This window comes from Salmo trutta, chromosome 28, assembly GCF_901001165.1.
Source record: "Salmo trutta chromosome 28, fSalTru1.1, whole genome shotgun sequence".
Taxonomy (NCBI): domain Eukaryota; kingdom Metazoa; phylum Chordata; class Actinopteri; order Salmoniformes; family Salmonidae; genus Salmo; species Salmo trutta.
Window position 1 is genome coordinate 21974387 of NC_042984.1, and position 19340 is coordinate 21993726.

Below are 19340 nucleotides of genomic sequence, written 5' to 3' on the forward strand. Positions count from 1 at the left end.
CTGCTCAAAAAAATAAAGGGAACACTAAAATAACACATCCTAGATCTGAATGAAATTATCTTATTAAATACTTTTTTCTTTACATAGTTGAACGTGCTGACAACAAAATCACACAAAAATAATCAATGGAAATCCAATTTATCAACCCATGGAGGTCTGGATTTGGAGTCACACTCAAAATTAAAGTGGAAAACCACACTACAGGCTGATCCAACTTTGATGTAATGTCCTTAAAACAAGTCAAAATGAGGCTCAGTAGTGTGTGTGGCCTCCACGTGCCTGTATGACCTCCCTACAACGCCTGGGCATGCTCCTGATGAGGTGGCGGATGGTCTCCTGAGGGATCTCCTCCCAGACCTGGACTAAAGCATCCGCCAACTCCTGGACAGTCTGTGGTGCAACGTGGCGTTGGTGGATGGAGCGAGACATGATGTCCCAGATGTGCTCAATTGGATTCAGGTCTGGGGAACGGGCGGGCCAGTCCATAGCATCAATGCCTTCCTCTTGCAAGAACTGCTGACACACTCCAGCCACATGAGGTCTAGCATTGTCTTGCATTAGGAGGAACCCAGGGCCAACCGCACCAGCATATGGTCTCACAAGGGGTCTGAGGATCTCAGCTCAGTACCTAATGGCAGTCAGGCTACCTCTGGCGAGCACATGGAGGGCTGTGCGGCCCCCCAAAGAAATGCCACCCCACACCATGACTGACCCACCGCCAAACCGGTCATGCTGGAGGATGTTGCAGGCAGCAGAACGTTCTCCACGGCGTCTCCAGACTCTGTCACGTCTGTCACGTGCTCAGTGTGAACCTGCTTTCATCTGTGAAGAGCACAGGGCGCCAGTGGCGAATTTGCCAATCTTGGTGTTCTCTGGCAAATGCCAAACATCCTGCACGGTGTTGGGCTGTAAGCACAACCCCCACCTGTGGACGTCGGGCCCTCATACCACCCTCATGGAGTCTGTTTCTGACCGTTTGAGCAGACACATGCACATTTGTGGCCTGCTGGAGGTCATTTTGCAGGCCTCTGGCAGTGCTCCTCCTGCTCCTCCTTGCTGCTGGGTTGTTGCCCTCCTACGGCCTCCTCCACGTCTCCTGATGTACTGGCCTGTCTCCTGGTAGCGCCTCCATGCTCTGGACACTATGCTGACAGACACAGCAAACCTTCTTGCCACAGCTCGCATTGATGTGCCATCCTGGATGAGCTGCACTACCTGAGCCACTTGTGTGGGTTGTAGACTCCGTCTCATGCTACCACTAGAGTGAAAGCACCACCAGCCTTCAAAAGTAACCAAAACATCAGCCAGGATGCATAGGAACTGAGAAGTGGTCTGTGGTCACCACCTGCAGAACCACTCCTTTATTAGAGGTGTCTTGCTAATTGCCTATAATTTCCACCTGTTGTCTATTCCATTTGCACAACAGCATGTGAAATTTATTGTCAATCAGTGTTACTTCCTAAGTGGACAGTTTGATTTCACAGAAGTGTGATTGACTTGGAGTTACATTGTGTTGCTTAAGTGTTCCCTTTATTTTTTTGAGCAGTGTATGAGTCTTAATATAGCCTATAGCCTTGAATTAAATACATGAGAGACATGGAATCACCTCAACATTAGAGTAGACCACTTTTCCGACTCAAAATGACCAACACATATATTTTCATAATGCGTGAGACACAAGGAGGTACACTTGATATCAAATTCTTATACATGTGTAGTAACTTTATGATTATTACAATAGCAACATAGTTGTTACATAGGATGTTCCTTTGTAAATGCATAATAATGTAGTACTTACATAAGTGGAATAAGGAACAGTATTTACAAAAAGTCTCAGCTTATTGCTATGCAACTAAAATGCAATAACCAAAGTATTATGTAACCTAACATGCTATTAAAATGTTGCTCCAAAAGTAATTACAGTTTTATTACACAGGCACAAGAACAGTTTAATGTTAATTGTTACTGAAAATGCTTACAGTAACAAAATGTGGCTAGTAGGTGCAAAAAGTAAACAAAATAATGAGGCACGATTTCGCCTGGTATTGAAAATGTGCTCTCTCGTAGGGACAGTTGGAGATCGAATTTGAATATTGAAACAATGTTGCAAATGTCGGAGAGACAGACAGTTCAAGGTTTATTAAAATCTCCGATGTTGAAAACTAAATGTTAGTCTAAAAGAAATGTGAGATAATGTCTAGATGCTTTTTCTAGTGGAGATCAAGTGTATAACTTCCCTGGCTGGGCTGATGAGACAGTGGATTGCGCAGTCAGATGGAACAGAGTAAATAGGCATTTTAACGTCATAGATGTAGCCGGTGGTAACTTGTATAATAGACAACGGCTGGAATCCGCTTTTAACCAATCAGCATTCAGGATTAGACCCACACGTTGTATAATACTATTATATTTAACAGTTGTTGTTTGATCTGTGGATGGAATGCTCAAATGGAACAGGTATTTTATGATTGTCATTTCCTTTCATTTGAATTCTGCTGGGTCACAACATTTGAACTACCCTGAAAACTACAGACCTCTGCCTCTAATGCTTCCTAAGGAGACACAGCTAAAGTGGCATAATGCCATACCTGAGCACCTCCAAAGTAGATGCAGGCCGTTGAGTCAAATAATACTGCAGAGATACAAGCACTCAAAAGGTAAATTGTAATTCCCAATGAGTTCCCCTGATTTGTTTGGTTCTGTTCCTTGAACAAAGCAATTATTCAAGGACTATCTCTCACCATGACATCTGCTATACACATAAAGGGTCAAGTGCCATTCAATCTATGTTAGTGTTTGCATTGCATAGAGATGGAATCATTTAGCAGCAAACAATTGATTGCGCTTTCAAGCCAGTGGCTCTTAGGTAAATGAAAGTGCAACATTATGTACAAACATGGCATCTATGGTAGCCCTTGACATACGTACCCATATACAGGTTGAAAATGGCAGATTTGGAATGTAGTGGCTGTACAGTAAAATGCTATACATGACATCAGAGCTCTGGCTCTGCGCTTCAAAGCGTTGTATTGGTTTTGACTGACAGCCGTTCTGAACTTGACCACCGCACATGACAAGAAGTTGCCCCCATCCCTCCCGGTAATTGGGCAACTTTTGCAAATGTTTTGTTGTCTGAGTGAGGGAAATGCTGTAATTCAAGATGACTCAATGTATTTTGAAGGATGAGACATTGAGGATTATAATAAATACTGCTTTGATGTCATACAAGAAAGCCAAACAGCTGTGAGTCCAAATGTGCACAATTCCAAATCATAAAACTCATGCCATATACTGTGTCACTATGTTTAATGTACAGTTACAAGATGACACAGTGTCATACCCTTGGTTGTTCTGAACAGAATGAGCCTATGTTTGTTTTATTACATCTAAATGCAATCATGACTCCTTTCTATGCTCACCAAAATTACAATCTGTTTCTCTGAATTGCCTTGTGACAGTTTAACACTGTAAGATTGTATTTTATTTGGCAATAGAACAAGCTTTCAAATGATGCCCACCTGACCCAGATTGTGATTTAAGATGGCCGTTATTGTATAGCGTAAACAACAACTGTAACTGCGTGATGGCGGGGATGCAGGGTTGTGCTCCAAACAAAACAACAAGTGTGATAGCTCTAATTCCTCAACGGCACAGCTAGGTAAGCTCAAAAAAGTACCTTGTAGTTGATGACTCTTCTTTGAGTCATAAAAGTGCATTGAAATTGCTTAGGGACAGTGCCCACTTTGGAGAGGTGTGTGGCCACTTGAAGACACCAGTTAGTCCTCTCACTCAAACCCTTGTTGTTTTTAGGTCTTATGTTGCACCTACCCCACATTTTACAGGAATAGTCTTGTTATGTTACTGAATGTATCCAGAGTATTTTCAGAGTACAGTAAATGTAAAATGCACATAAAATCAACAGTGTAATGTTTAGATTCAGTCAGTCTTGTGTCAGATTTACTCACATTTGATCTAGAAATGTTCCCATTATCTCCAAACTGTTCCCTTTCAATTGCTACAATGATTATGCATTTCATATTTTCTGTAAGAAACATTTCAATTTAGCCCTGTCCATATATGCCAATTCCCACGAGTGTAAAGGGTTAAGTGATTGGTTTCATTGCAATATGCCAAATTCAACCATGATAATGGTGTATCCATATAACTAAATGTAGCTTTTTCATGCCCATAAACTACAGAACTTTAGCATTGCCACTTAAAAGCATATTCCCCCATCAATACAAATCTACCTCATTTATCAGACAAGTTATCAGGTTAGCGACACAGGACATCGGTAAGTTTCCATACCTGACTAATTTGTGAAGCCATGTGATGCCATTATAGGTTTCTGATTGCAGGAGCCAATAATACATCATATTTCTCTAAATTAGACCCAGCATGCATGTGGAACAGTGAAAATAATGTTCAGGAGAGATGGAGATGACTCACCGTCTTCACGGGACTTCTGTATGAAGGCATCCACACCGCTTTCTCCATAGTTACCCTCTGATGCTACTGTGGAGACGTAATTCCAGCGCATGGCTTTAACTATGTCCACCATGGCCTGTGCCTGGTAGGTGTCCGGGGGCACGACGCGGGAGAAGAAGTCGTAACGCGTGTTATCGCTCAGCTCCGGAGCCGTGGAGGCATAGCTCACCTGGGGGATCTGAGGAGAGAGTGAACAAGAGAACATGGTGTGAGCACATACTGTACTTCCAGTTTATAGCACAGGAGGTTGGTGGCACCTTCATTTAGGAGGACAGGCTCGTGGCAATGGCTGGTGTGGAATGGTATCAAATACATCAAACACATGGGTTCCATGTGTTTGATGCCATTCCATTCGCTCCTTTCCAGACATTATTATGAGCGGTCCTTCCCTCAGCATTCTCCACTGGTTTATAGTATTGCGATATGCTAGGAGGAATGTTGGAAGTTAGAACATCTGAATTATTCACAATTATTCATTAATTGCCACTTATTACAATTGTTATGAGATTTTGTTGTTATGAGTTGTTATGAGATTTTATCAAGTCGGCTCTTGTTCAAGATTAGTACTGTAGGTAATTTCTAATTTACAGAGGTAATCAACACCTTGGTGAAAGCCTTCGCTTTGTGAGTAGGCTGTCAGCTCTTTGTTTTCATATTAGTCCTCTGGCTTACAGAATATATGTTAATAGCTGAGTTGCAAAATGTAGAGGCTTGATTAGCTGTGTTAAAATCGGACTTATATAATGTTGAGGCTTGATTGGCTGTGTAAAAAGCTGACTTATAGAATGTAGAGGCTTGATTGGCTGTGTTAAAATCGGACATTATTTAAGGGGTAAGTGCTTGTAATAAAAGAGACAAGAGATCCATTGTAATAAAACTAGTTTGTAAGGGGTAATTTCATATAAAGTAAATCTAGTACCTAAAGGGAAAGGTCTTTGGTCGGATGATGGTAACATAATTGAGCACAGTGTATCACACATTTATCTGAGTTGTTTCATTAACCACCCCTCTCATTTCTCTGATGTTGATCAATACTATCAAACGATAGACGTACACCATGCTTGTAGGGTCAAATGATGAAGTATAGAGATACATTCTGGGTTTATCAAATTTATATGGGAATAGTGTCAAATAGCTGATGAAGAGGTAGGCTTTCCTGTTCATTCAGGTTACCGCTGAGTAAATGGACTGAGGTGATAATCTGGATTTTACTCCATCTATGGAGGGTGTACCTCAGAATAATGTCTACTGTATTATTCTTCTGGGATATTACACTTCTGTACACTGAAAGTTTGACACCTAAAGAGAGTTGATATAACTGTTTCAAAAATGAAGAAAATCTACCACAAACATTTTGCCTCTGTCTGCTCACTCTCACAACTATACCTATACCTACTATACCTATACCTACAGTACTATTACCTCAATTAGCCCAACAAACCGGTGCCCCCGTACATTGACTCTGTACCGGTACCACCTGTATATAGCCTCGCTACTGTTATTTTCACTGTCATTTTACTGTTTTCTTTTTAAATTTGTATTTCTTACTTTATCTATTGTTTACCTAATAGCTATTTTTTACTTAAAAATGTCACTGTTGGTTAGGGCTTGTAAATAAGCATTTCACTGTAAGGTCTACTACACCTGTTGTATTCGGTGCAGGTGACAAATAAACTTTGATTTGATTTGATTTGAACTATGTGCACAGACTTGGAGCTGCTATGATGTTATATAGTACTCTGCAAAAGTGAGCACAGCATTTCTCAAGAGTTAAAAAAAACTCTGAGATTAAAGCTCAAAGTAGAGATGTTGTAGGCAAAGTGGTATTCGAGTCAATCAAGTAGCACAAAAGCTATGAGCAAATTAAAATGTGATTCTCACAGACTAGTAGTGATTCATTTGTGGGTGAAAGGTGTTAAGAGACAAGGGCCTTTGTTCCAGGGCCTGTGATAACACATTTTAAAGAGCAAATTAAGGCAATTAACACCCTCTCTAGTAGAAAACTACCTATGTGGAATATTAGAAACATTTCTTCTAGTGTCAAAATCGACTACAAAGTGTAAATAGGATAATTCTGGTCATAAAGTCAGTCTCGTCCAAAACTGAGATTAGCGAGATAATTAGGAAAAAAATGGTATGTCACAGAATGAAGTGTACCGTAACAGTTTTCATTGGGTTGGGTTTATTTCAACCCTGCCCACAGCAGGCAGGACCCAAGTAATCATCAATTTCAGCGCAGCTGCACAAGACCCAATCGTAATGCTCATGGTCAATTTGGTTTGACAGTCGATATACCTATGGGGCTAGTTAAAGACCATCAGTAAATAATGCAATTTATATAGGACAATATTTCAAATACACTTCAAAACCTAAAACCAACCATAAATTGTATAAAATAATTTCAAAATATTGAAAGCATTTAATGAGACAACTAAAACGTTGTTCCATCTACATTAGTGCCGGGACGATACCAGTAACGCGATACTCGTTAGTATCGTGGCAAGGAAACAAAACACGAAGCGGAATTAAGGAAAACAGCTCCAATGTTGTAAACAAACATCTATGTTGTCACCCAGAGTCACATTTATTTATTTTCCAAGCTATAGTGCACAATATTTTACATCTATTTTTTAAACGACCAAACAGTTTGTTCTGCTTCGTGTTTTCATTTTTCCATGGAAATAATATTGCGGTACTGGTATCGTCCCTGTCCTAATTCACATTATTGTAATTTATTGACCGTCGCTAACTAGCCCCACAGATAGACTATCCAAAGTCAAACCAACTATTCCACGGTTGCACACCAGCCGGCTGAAGCTAATTGGTGAAAAAATATGACTAGCCTGCTAGCTATTCTAGGTGACTTCAAGACATAACACCTGGTTAGACTGTTTCAAGTTATCTAGAAGGGTGAGTGACTGTAACTGTGTACTGTTTTGGCAGAGTGAAAGTGCCAACACTTCCCATGTTCGAACAAACACAATAGACACTCGCATAAAAGCACGCCTCCAAGACCCAAATCTTGATCTCAGTTGAACTTCCTAATGAGGAGAATTCAAACCAAGGCTAAATCAAGAACTTCAGTCCTCCTTTAAAGTAACTTGACAAGGCAGTCTTGTGTTTTCCCAGCATTCACAAGGGCAACATATAGACTTTTTATTAGTAGAGAGAACAAGAATATGGTGTTAATGTACAGTGCATTCAGAAAGTATTCAGACCCTTTGACTTTTTCCACATTTTGTTATACTACAACGTTATTCTAAAATTGATTAAATTCTTGTTTTTTCTCATCAATCTACACACAATACCCCATAATTACTAAGCAAAAACAGGTTTTCAGAAATGTTTGCCTTTTTTAAAATAAAATATCACATTTACGTAAAGTATTCAGACCCTTTACTCAGTACTTTGTTGAAGCACTTTTGGCAGCGATTACACCCTTGAGTCGTCTTTGGTATGATGCTACAAGCTTGGCACAGCTGTATTTGGGGGATTTCTCCCATTCCTCTCTGCAGATCCTCTCAAGCTCTGTCAAGTTGGATGGGTGAGCGTAGCTGCACAGCTATTTTCAGGTCTCTCCAGAGATAATTGATCGGGTTCAAGTCGAGCTCTGGCTGGGCCACTCAAGGACATTCAGAGACTTGTCCCGAAGTCACTTCTGCATTTTCTTGGCTGTGTGCTTAGGGTTGTTGTCTGTTGGAAGGTGAACCTTCACCTCAGTCTGAGGTCCTGAGCGCTCTGTCTCAGCCTCCAGTATTTATGCTGCAATAGTTTGTGTCGGGGGGCTAGGAACAGTCTGTTATATCTGGAGTATTTCTCCTGTCTTATCCGGTGTCCTGTGTGAATTTAAGTATGCTCCGTCTAACTCTGTCTCTTTCTCTTGGAGGACCTGAGCCCTAGGACCATGCCTCGGGACTACCTGACCTGATGACTCCTTGCTGTCCCCAGTCCACCTGGTCGTGCTGCTGCTCCAGTTTCAACTGTTCTGCCCGCTGCTATGGGACCCTGACCTATTCACCGGACATGCTACCTTGTCCCTGACCTGCTGTTTTCGACTCTCTTTCTCTACCGCACCTGATGTCTCTAACTCTGGATGATCAGCTATGAAAAGCCAACTGACATTTACTCCTGAGGTGCTGACCTGTTGCACCGTCTACAAGCACTGTGATTATTATTATTTGACCCTGCTGGTCATCTATGAATGTTTGAACATCTTGGCCATGTACTGTTATAATCTCCACCCAGCACACCCAGAAGAGGACTGGCCACCCCTCAGAGCCTGGTTCCTCGCTTGGTTTCTTTCTAGGTTCCTGCCTCTCTAGGGAGTTTTTCCTAGCCACCGTGCTTCTACATCTGCACTGCTTGCTGTTTGGGGTTTTAGGCTGGATTTCTGTATAGCACTTTGTGACATCGGCTGATGTAAAAAATACTTTATAAATACATTTCATTGATTGATTGATTGAAATTTGATTTTAGTTTTGGAGGCTAGGCTACCTATTTCATTATTTCATTCATAGATCAAGCATCAGCACTCATTCTGATCTCGTTCTCAATGATCAGTGCTTTAGTTTATCATGTTGCTGTCAACCGGTTCTGAATTTGCGATGCACCTGACTGTCCATGTTTTTCTCTGCAACAGCCTTTGGATTTGAACGTTTGAAAAGTTTCGGTGTGTGTACTAGGCTATTTGATTTAATTTATACACATTACATAACCAAAGCATGTAGACACCTGCTCGTCGAACATCTCATTCCAAAATCATGGGCATTAATATGGAGTTGGTCCCTCTGTGCTGATATACTGCAACACCCTCCAATCTTCTGGGAAGGCTTTCCACTAGATGTCGGAACATTGCTGCAAGGACTTGCTTCCATTCAGCCACAAGAGCATTAGTGAGGTCGGGCACTGATGTTGGGCAATTAGGCCTGGCTCGCAGTCGGCCTTCCAATTCATCCCAAAGGAGTTTGATAGGGTTGCGGTTAGGGCTCTGTGCAGCCCAGTCAAGTTCTGCCACACCGATCTCAACAAACCTTTTTTGTATGGACCTCGCTTTGTGCACTGGGGGCATTGTCATGCTGAAACAGGAAAGGGCCTTCCCCAAACTGTTGCCACAAAGTTAGAAGCACAGAATCGTCTAGAATGTCGTTGTATGCTGTAGCGTTAAGATTTCCCTTCACTGGAACTAAGAGGCCTAGCTTGAACCATGAAAATCAGCCCCAGACCATTATTCCTCCACCACCTTTACAGTTGGTACTATGCATTGGGGCAGGTAGCATTCTCCTGGAATCTGCCAAACCCAGATTCATCCGTCGGCCTGCCAGATGGTGAACCGTGATTCATTACTCCAGAGAACGTGTTTCCACTGTTCCAGAGTCTAATAGTGGCAAACCTTACACCACTCTGGTCTACCCAAGAAAGCCATTTGTCAACTGCAAAACATACATAATTCTTCAGCACGGGTACTCTTGGTCTCTGCACTAGTTTTAAATCAATCCACAATTGTGCACCCCAATACATGTCAGACATACTGTTATGTTATGTACCCAGTAGGTCCCTCAGGTCCTCTGGCACTGGCCTTTTAACTATCCCAAAGCCTATGACCAAGAGTCATGGAGAGGCAGCCTTTAGTTACTATGGCCCCAGCCTCTGGAATAGCCTGCCAGAGAACCTGAGAGGGGGCCGAAACTGTGGACATATTTAAAAGAGATGTTAAAACACATATTTTTATATTTTTATTTTCCTTAGGGTGCCTTTTAGTTGTTCAGTTTGTGTCATTCTTTTGTTTTTTATGTTATGATTGTCGTGTAGTAAATATTTCCGCTTTTATTTTCATAGATTTTTATTCGTTTTTTCCTTTAAAGCACATTGCATTGCATTCCTTAGTCTGAAATGTTCTGTATAAATGAAGCTTCATTTTATTTTATTTGACAAGTTGAAAGTCACTGAAGTCTACAGTGAGGCCTTTCTACTGCCAATGTTTGTCTATGGAGATTGCATGGCTGTGTACTCAATTTTATACACCTGTCAGCAACGGGTGTGGCTGAAATAGCCCTATCCACCAATTTGAAGGGGTGTCCACATACTTTTGTGTATACAGTGTATGTTACTGCACTTTGGTTTCACTAATAAATATGTTGAAATGGAACCAAATTATCTGTTTCTGTCTTCAGTCCTTTTTAAATAGCATAGATGGGCTATATGAGCTAAGGTTGAATGTGATAGTCTGCCTATAACCAGCCTGAATAGGCCTATATCTCCATTTGTATTCTACTCAGAGTTAAAAGAAGTTAATCAAATTGGAAATTAGCTATTATCAGGCTGGTTAATGCGATTCATGTCTGTTGAATTTGGAAAAATCCACTCGCACTCGGCCCCATCCCACCTACTCAGCCAGTCAGGATCCGATACGTGCTAAATAGTATGTGACGATGAGTACATAGTATGCAGTTTAAGTATGTAGTACCCTAGTATATGTATTCGGACAATGCCAGTATCACTAATATTTGTATAAATCTGCTCATATTCTAAAAAATCCTAAACAGAAGTCCCATCTTTTAAACTGGAAGAACTTGTCCCGATTGGTATTTTTAAATCACTGATGAATGATCTTGAGACTAATTCCCTGACCTGTCAATGTTTTTGATTTTGTTATACTCTTGTGAATTCTATGGTTTTTACTAGATTACTTGTAGTTTTTCATGTTGTTTGTCTGTAATTTTTGTAGTGACTTGGTGCTGCCTATCTTGGCCAGGACGCTCTTGAAAAATAGATTTTAAATCTCAATGAGCTCTTCCTGGTTAAATAAAGGTTAAATAAAATTAAAATACAAAAATACAAAAATCTTTGTACACTGAAGCTACAGTACCACTCTGTGTCTGTTCACACTGAACTGTAATAGCCACTGTCCGTCCTGAATCATTTATTTGAAACAGGGTGAGTCGTGGTTACCTGAGGAGAGAGATATGTGTGAGCTATGACTCATGCTGCTGAGTTCAGCTCTGCGTACTATGTTCCGGAATGAACTGAGGCATTTTCGCCAGTCTGTAGATCAGCGGCAAAACCTCTGCAATACAGGAGTAGAGTTAACCTGCCCAAAACCTGCAACTACAGTACAGTATTCCTCTGTGGTCTAGTCTGACTGCTGTAGCGCTATCCTCCTTCCCTTCTCTCCTCTCCTCTCCCTGCCTCACACTGTAGTTGGCTTTGATGTGTTCAGCTGCAGCTCCCATTGATCCTGCCACTAGTGTGTTCACAAGCTGCGCCCAGTGCCTGCAGCCCCTAACACCCACGTCAGCCTTCCTCCCGCCCCATATTCCTCCATCCACACGGATGTAGCGTTTAAATTATGCAAATTAACAACAGCACCACAGTAGAGCCTCATTTCAAGTGACACCTGGAAAGTAAGTCACTATTTAAGTATGGTTTTGTCCCTTAAGAGACATCATCTTAATCCTTGGAATGTTAGAGCAAAGATGTGTCATGACTCGTCTTGTGTGAGCAGAATACCATGTAGGTGGATGTGCTTGATGTGTAATGACTGATGGTAGAACATGAGATGAGTCTGATAGGAATGGTCCTTAGTCCTGTCACCTCAACTCCTTGCTCTACCCTGACAACAGGCCAAGCCATCCTTCCAGCCTGAAAAGGCCACTGTGTGTGTCTCTCTGGGCACTCTGTGTCTCATCATTTTAGTGCTTATGGGGACAGTCCAAAGTCAGTCGTGTCTGTGGTCTATGGCACATGTCCAGAGGGCTCCCTAGGAACCGACAGAGGTCACCAGACTTAAACAGTTGGCTGTGATGGAGGGGGCAGAGGACGACAGAGGAAGCATCCTACAGGACACAGATTCAAGGAACACTGTCCTCACACTTCACCTCCCAATCTTTGCTCCACTTTTGTCTCTTTTGAGGTTAATTGAAACTGTTTCCTGTCTCCTTTGAAAGGAAAATAAGTGTTCTGGCTTTGAAGAAATGGAGAAACTTCAATCTGTGTTCTGCTCTGCCTCCTAACTGAACATCATTAAAGGGGCTGCTAAACTGTATTTGGAAACTGCTAACAATGTCTTATTTTAGAGCGCTTGAATATTCACTATTTCACTTTCATTTAACTCATCAAAGACTTTCACCTACATCCAACAGAGTTCTCTCTCAAGGATGTGATTGCATTGTACTGCACAATTCTTTTTACTATCCTAGTGTGTTTTCACCTGTGCTTTTGTGTTACTTTGAAAGGAAATAAATATATAATAGTATGTCAGAAAAGACAATGGACTGTTCCTGTCACACGTTGTGGGGTTGCGGTGCCACCCACGAGGATCACTCAGACTTTCCTCCCAGGGGAGCTTGTCTAAACACAGAACACACATAAACCAGGATAGCTGCTGACATCACGCATCAATGTAGACTACCTGCAAGCCTCGCTTCTATTGTTCCTCTACAAAATAACCGTTCTTAGCTCTTCAAGCTTTAAGAAAATGGCTCAAAACTTTGCTAGAGTAAAGATGTATGGGACTATCCAAATGAAGTATTACCAAGACTATGAAACATAGCATTTAAGTTTTGGGGTGCTTCATCAATCCGGTAAGAGCAAATGGACTCCCTATACGAGTTGGAGTTGATTACAGGGTAGCACAATGACATTAAGCTAAATGCTGTTAATTGCTAAATGTTGAAGAGGGAAGAGGGATATATACATGTTTTTGTTTATTTTTCAAGCAATGTATGGTGGTGTTACCACGACAACTCTGGGAAATATATCAGCCAAATAAAATGGCTGTAGATATTCAGGGACTATGTGTAATGTTTCATTTCTCACATGATCGATTTTTCCTCCTGTAACAATCACTACATTTCAGCATCATGGCAAGAAGCAGGATAGGCTGAGCTTATCATGTTTTTCGTTTGTCAGATTTCTCACTCTCTCTCCCTCTCTGGAGTACAGTGATAGTACTGAAGCCGGATGTTCTCATTGAACACAGGCACTTCCATACTTTGACAGAAGGAATTAAACTCCCCAGCCAAGCTCCTCTCTGACCCATGAGAGAACATGAGTTAAGACAAACTAGAGAAACCTTTGCTTGGATAGAATATTGTACCATGCACACATACAGCCCAGAGAACACATTTTCCATCTAAAACCATAGGCACTGCCAGGTGTATCAATGTGGCTTGGAATCCTATCAAGGTCAAAGACAGATACCTAAAAGCAGATTCCTATATATAGAGAGTTGGGCCAATGTGGATTCTGTCTGAACCTACCGAGAGAGCTAGTTTGTCTTCCATAGCCGTTGCTAAGTGAAAATTGACACTTCCTCATTGTACTGTTAATTTCTGATAGTTTTCACAACCTATGAAGTGAAAGCAGATATGCAATTTGTTGACACCACAACACAGTACAGACTTGGACACACATTACCCCGAATGCAATAGAAACACTGTGTTTTGCTTGTTTACAGTGGGTCATTTCATAGGGAATTGTCAGAGGAGCTCTCATATTGTTACATCACCAGAATTTCAAGAATAAAAGTGTATTGTAAAATACAACGGATAGGTGCAGTAAAATACTCTGTTGTTTAACTGGGTCAGCCATAGTAGGACTCATGGTGAAATGTTTTCAGCTTGTCAGCTCAGGGATTTGAACCTGCAACCTTTTGGTTACTGGTTGAACACTCTAACCGATAGGCTACATGTACCTGTCGCTAACATGGAAGTTGTTCTAAGACCTGGCCAAACTCCTCATCCACTTTCTCTTGGACTAAATCAGCAAAGCTTTTTGCCCTCAATAGCCAGGTGTCCACTGACATAAACCTGATCTCCTTTGCTGAAAACTGACATTTCCCACAGATTTGTTATAAACATGATCAGAAAATTGAGGGAAAGGCAATGGTGTCTAGTATCCTCCCCAATTTGGGAATGAACCCCCTTACCCCTCACCCCTCCCTCATCCCTCCACATCCATTTGATTTCTAATGGGCTTGTGGGAGAAATGCTTAATTACAGCGATGGAGTCTCGAGCAGATTTTTTTTATGCAGTTTTAATGTTCAAATCGCTTGCTTTTGAGTTCATTTGGAACAACATCAATGCAGAAGTAATGATGTTCATTAGAAGCCTACAGAAATAATATACATCTGAACTGTGTGGCTGGCAATGTAACATCTGAAGCATTATGGCTGGCACTGAAACTATTTTGCTTGGTGAATATTTCAGTCAAGTCTGTTTGTCTGACTGTGCATTTGCCAGCCAGGCAGTGAAACAAATAGTACAGGTTTACGACTTGAAGTGATTCATGTCTATTTGATATGGATGTCTGAGACTGGTGAAGTTAGCTACCAGTCTGCCAGGTGGCTGTCTATCCAATGAATTGTGCTTTACTGCTGTTCCAGATAGTGCTTTCTGGCTGTCACTATATATCCTTAATATGTACTAAAACGACCGTCCGAACCTAATACCCAGGGTAGGCTATGTCTGTGGCTCTCTTTGTCGTGGTAGAGCAGCACATAGGGATTTAGTCAGATGCCCCCACCAACCCTGTACCATGACGACACACACAACGACAGTTTCACTTTATCTGCCAATCTCCCAGTAGGGGTCTGCAGTCGAACATGGGCTAGATTGTTAGTGGTACGCGGGGGGCTTCACACATGTCTGTCAGGTTCAGTTATTGGCAAACCCTGTCACGGCAAGTCCATCTGCTCTCAGTCAGCTCTCAGAGGGTTCCTGCAGAGCTGAACACCACATGCTGCAGCCTCCTCATTCGCCTCAGTCCCCAAGCTCAGGTTACAAACGATGGAAACTTCAGACACCTTCAGACACAGAGCAGACTCCTCCAATAAATTAAGAAGCCTCCAAGGAGAGGTACTGTAGCTACTGGGTGGGATTCAAGGTCTCCCATTGCCTGGTGTTTGGCTGACACAGAGTGAGGGATACTTTTGAGAGGAAGGAGAAAAGGGTTGCTCTACAGTGTCCCTGAAGTGTCAACTAGTGTTCAAAAAGCATTAGCCTTCAAATAATGGTATAGACGGCTTCTATGGTTGATGATGTGTCCCACCTTGCTTCCTAACTGCATCGTCAACATCAACTCATCTTAAAAAATATATATATGGTATGTGGCAGAATGAGACAAATTCTGCCAAATTTAGAACTGACTCAACAGACCCACAGTCCTCTACACAGGAACATGAACAAAATATATTTCTCTCTCCTGTCATTTTTGCAATCCTCCAAGCAGCAATAGCTTTGTCATAAAATGCCTTGTTTGCTCTGTCTCAGGGTATGAGAGATTCCTTAACACAAACTCCTCCAGCAGCAGGCAGGTGACTAGAGACCCTGTGCTCCAGTCTGTGCTACCGGTGTTGTCCATCCTGGTTATAATGCTGAATCACAGAAGATTTCTACTTCTACCAGTAGACTCTTTGGCTTGACCCTATACTGACTGTATGCCGCAGACCCATTCTCCCATCTGGGACAATAAAGTAACTGCTATTACTTCTGTCTAATCCTGTGAACTACTGGAACCAATGCACTAAATACTATGAAAACCACACTATGATATTTCATTGTGTTTAACTATGATGGATATTGTGAGGCTTGGGGAGAAAGATGAGGCCTGGGGACCCAAAGAGGACAAGTCCCTCTCATAGGATCATTTGCAGCTCTTGGCTCGGAGTCCATAATTAATAGATGTTCTGCCTAGAAAGCTGAAGACTCGAGAACAGGTTTTGCACTGCATAATATCAAAAGGGACACCTTTTTATCACCACCGTTTCAACTTGTGAAAATGTCAAACGCCCAAGTATAGGGAATCTCTTTATTTTATACCTACTGTATCTCTGACAGTTATTGTGTACTGTACTTTTCTCTAAAGCCCATTGCAGTGTTAACTGGGTGATGAAAACTGAGTGGTGAAAGTTATGAGTTATTATTTTTTTATTAAAAGTTTAAGAAATGAATAGCTCTGACAATGAACTTTGAAATTTGTTGCTAGCCTCCTAAATATGATATATACTACCCTCTCACATGGCATTTCAGGTGATATACAGTAATTACCACATATACAACGACAGAATGGTTATATATTAGAGTATTACGTCAAATGATTTGTGAGGCACTGTCAGCACAGGTATTATTTGATGTTAGTCATCACACCGCACTAGGCTACCTCTAGTAGCTCTTATCCCATCTTAAGAGCCATTGAAATGTCACTTATTAACCACTGTGCATTGCACCATTTAGGATCACCTGCGTAAATACTGTATACTATTCACTGAGTAGATGAGAACACTCACATTACAGAAAGCATCACTAAGCAAGTCATGCCTGAATAAGCTAATCTTCCAGCTCACTCCAGAATGGCGAAAAAACACAGCTTTACAACAGGTTTGGAAGGCAGTCAGTCTATTTCCGCTCCGTAGCATCATAGCCCACAGCATAAGACAACTGGGTAACCTGAGCCAAGTGGAATAATTACTATGACCAATAGTGACGATGTAGGAGACTGATGCCAACATTTTTTAAATTGTGTCTGAACAAATCAGCGCTTCCTCTTCCCTGTTCAGTGGATGACACCCATGCTGCTTAGCTTCAGGTCTGTGACAAGCGTTTTCACAGGATATGGGAGATGACAGATGTTGTAGCATTATGGTGAAGGGTCTTACTAATCAATACTACGTGAGCTTCTCCTATATTTCATGAAAAAAAAATATTGGGCCATGAATATGCATACTGTAGCTGTGTGAGGGCATAAAGGGACTGCCCACATTAAAAAATACTATAGTATACTATGTTATAAATACTATAGTATTCACTGTAGTGCTTTTGCTGACTTTACTGTAGTATTCACTGTAGTATGCTGTAGTATTTACAGTTAACTATAGTATTAAGTGTTTTTGTATACTACAACATTCTATAGTAAGTACTACACTTGATCAAGGGATACTACAGTGTGTAGTATAGTATTCTACAGTACACTACAGTTCACTATATAATTCTACGGTAAGTACTGTAGTATTCTATAGTAAAATCTAGTATTTTTTCATGTGGGTATGGGCATGATGTATTGTTACAGATACTGAGCAGATGATATAGGGTCTTCATCTTAGACCTGCTCAGGTAGTAAACTGTTGTATGCAGTAGTCTTACTTAAGTCTTAGCTATGTGATTGTTGAGTGTTCACTAACCAGCAGGTTGATTTAGAGGCATGCAGCCATTACCAGAGAATGATGGAATCCATTTGGCGCCATGGTACATTGTTTCCTCCTTTAAAAGTTGTGTCATACCTTCTGTGGCACGTCATTTAATTGTCAGCCATTTTTTCTGTTACTGCAAATTATTGCTAGTTTGACCACCAGAGAGCATCTATGAGAAGCATTTGGTAGTATTCCGTTTTGGCATTACCAGAGATTTTAAAACCTTTTTTGTAATAACATAATACAGGGGATTGATTTTAAGAAATTTGGATTAATTAATTGTATTAATATAATGGTGTTTCTATTCAGTGAAAAATGAACAATGAAACACTCAGGGTTTCCGTTAGGATGGAATGGAAAATATGGCACAGTACAACGTGACGGTCGGGAGTAGGCTACAGGATTGGAGGATTCTAAATTGTTTGCCTTCATTAGACAACATTGTTTCAATATTTCTGTAAATCAGTGATATTTATACCCATAGTAATTCGTTATGGATCCATAACTAAATCAACATCTGCATTTTGAAAGAGTATTTTTGTATCATTATTTTATTAAGGAAATATGTTTATTTGTTTATTAGGCTACTGTGCTGTCTACAATACATACTGTAGTAAACATGGGAAAGTACCTTATTCCTTACATAAGGGAGAGCAGGCCATGTCTGTACTACAGAATGCGGGCACGCGGGGGACTGGTATTATTTCAGAGTTGTGATGTCTTCACTATTATTCTACAATGTAGAAAGATCCTGGAATGAGTAGGTGTGTCCAAACCTTTGACTGGTACTTGCTTAATTCATTTGATTAATATTATGTTTTTTCTATTCCAACAAAAACGAAAAACCCTCTGGGTTTCCATTCGGATGGAATGGAAAATATGGCGCTGCACAACATGACGGTCGGCAGTACAGTGCTGGGCTATTTAGCTAAAGAATGCCCACAGGGCACGAGGAAGGAGTAAGCTGTTCTTAACTGACTTGCCTAGTTAAATAAAGGTTCCACTAAGAGCATAACATTTGTGCACCCTAATTTTCTACTTCTTGTCTAACCAATACCCACACTGAGATTTAGTGAAAATAAAAATCTCATTGATTTATCAAGACCAGTCCCCATGCTTGCCTTAGAGCAGCGTGAAACTGTGCTAAAATAGTTGTAGGCTTTTGCTTTTAACTTCAATATGCTCTTTTAATAAATAAGACCTACACCATTTTTAACAGCACATTACTCAACACTAGTGAGACTCATTTTGCCTATGGTAGGCCTACAGTATATCAAAACCTTATTTTTTTCAATGACATGACTCTCTGCCAATAATTACATTTAGAGGATTGGAGGATTCTAAATTAATATCTAAGGGGCATTTTCCGTTAGGATCTGTGAGAATATCTGAGAATATCTAAAGGGCTTTTATATCATTCTAAAATAATTAATAATAATAATAATCGGTTTGTTTAGAAAGTAATGATATTTTGGAGATTTAGTTTTCATTTAACCTAGAGTGAGCGAGAAAAAGGCAATTCTTTAACATGGGGTGAGACATTCTCACTAATTTGTAAATAATTTCGACCTAATGATTCGTCTGACAAACAAAGAACTTTGCGTCCTGCAGGCCCAGGCATGGCTCAACGCTGGCGAGACATTCAATAATGTCATCTTCACAGACGAA

The 19340-nt window shown here is 40.9% G+C and overlaps 1 protein-coding gene across 1 annotated transcript in view; it reads right to left on the reverse strand.

Moving 5' to 3' along the window:
• The window catches only part of LOC115166490 (metabotropic glutamate receptor 4-like), a 99714-nt gene that overhangs the window by 739 nt on the left and 79635 nt on the right, over window positions 1-19340 (reverse strand). The window contains exon 2 of the mRNA XM_029720384.1: window positions 4450-4666. Within this exon, the coding sequence (XP_029576244.1) occupies window positions 4450-4666 (217 nt within the window). The remainder of the gene's footprint in view (window positions 1-4449; window positions 4667-19340) is intronic.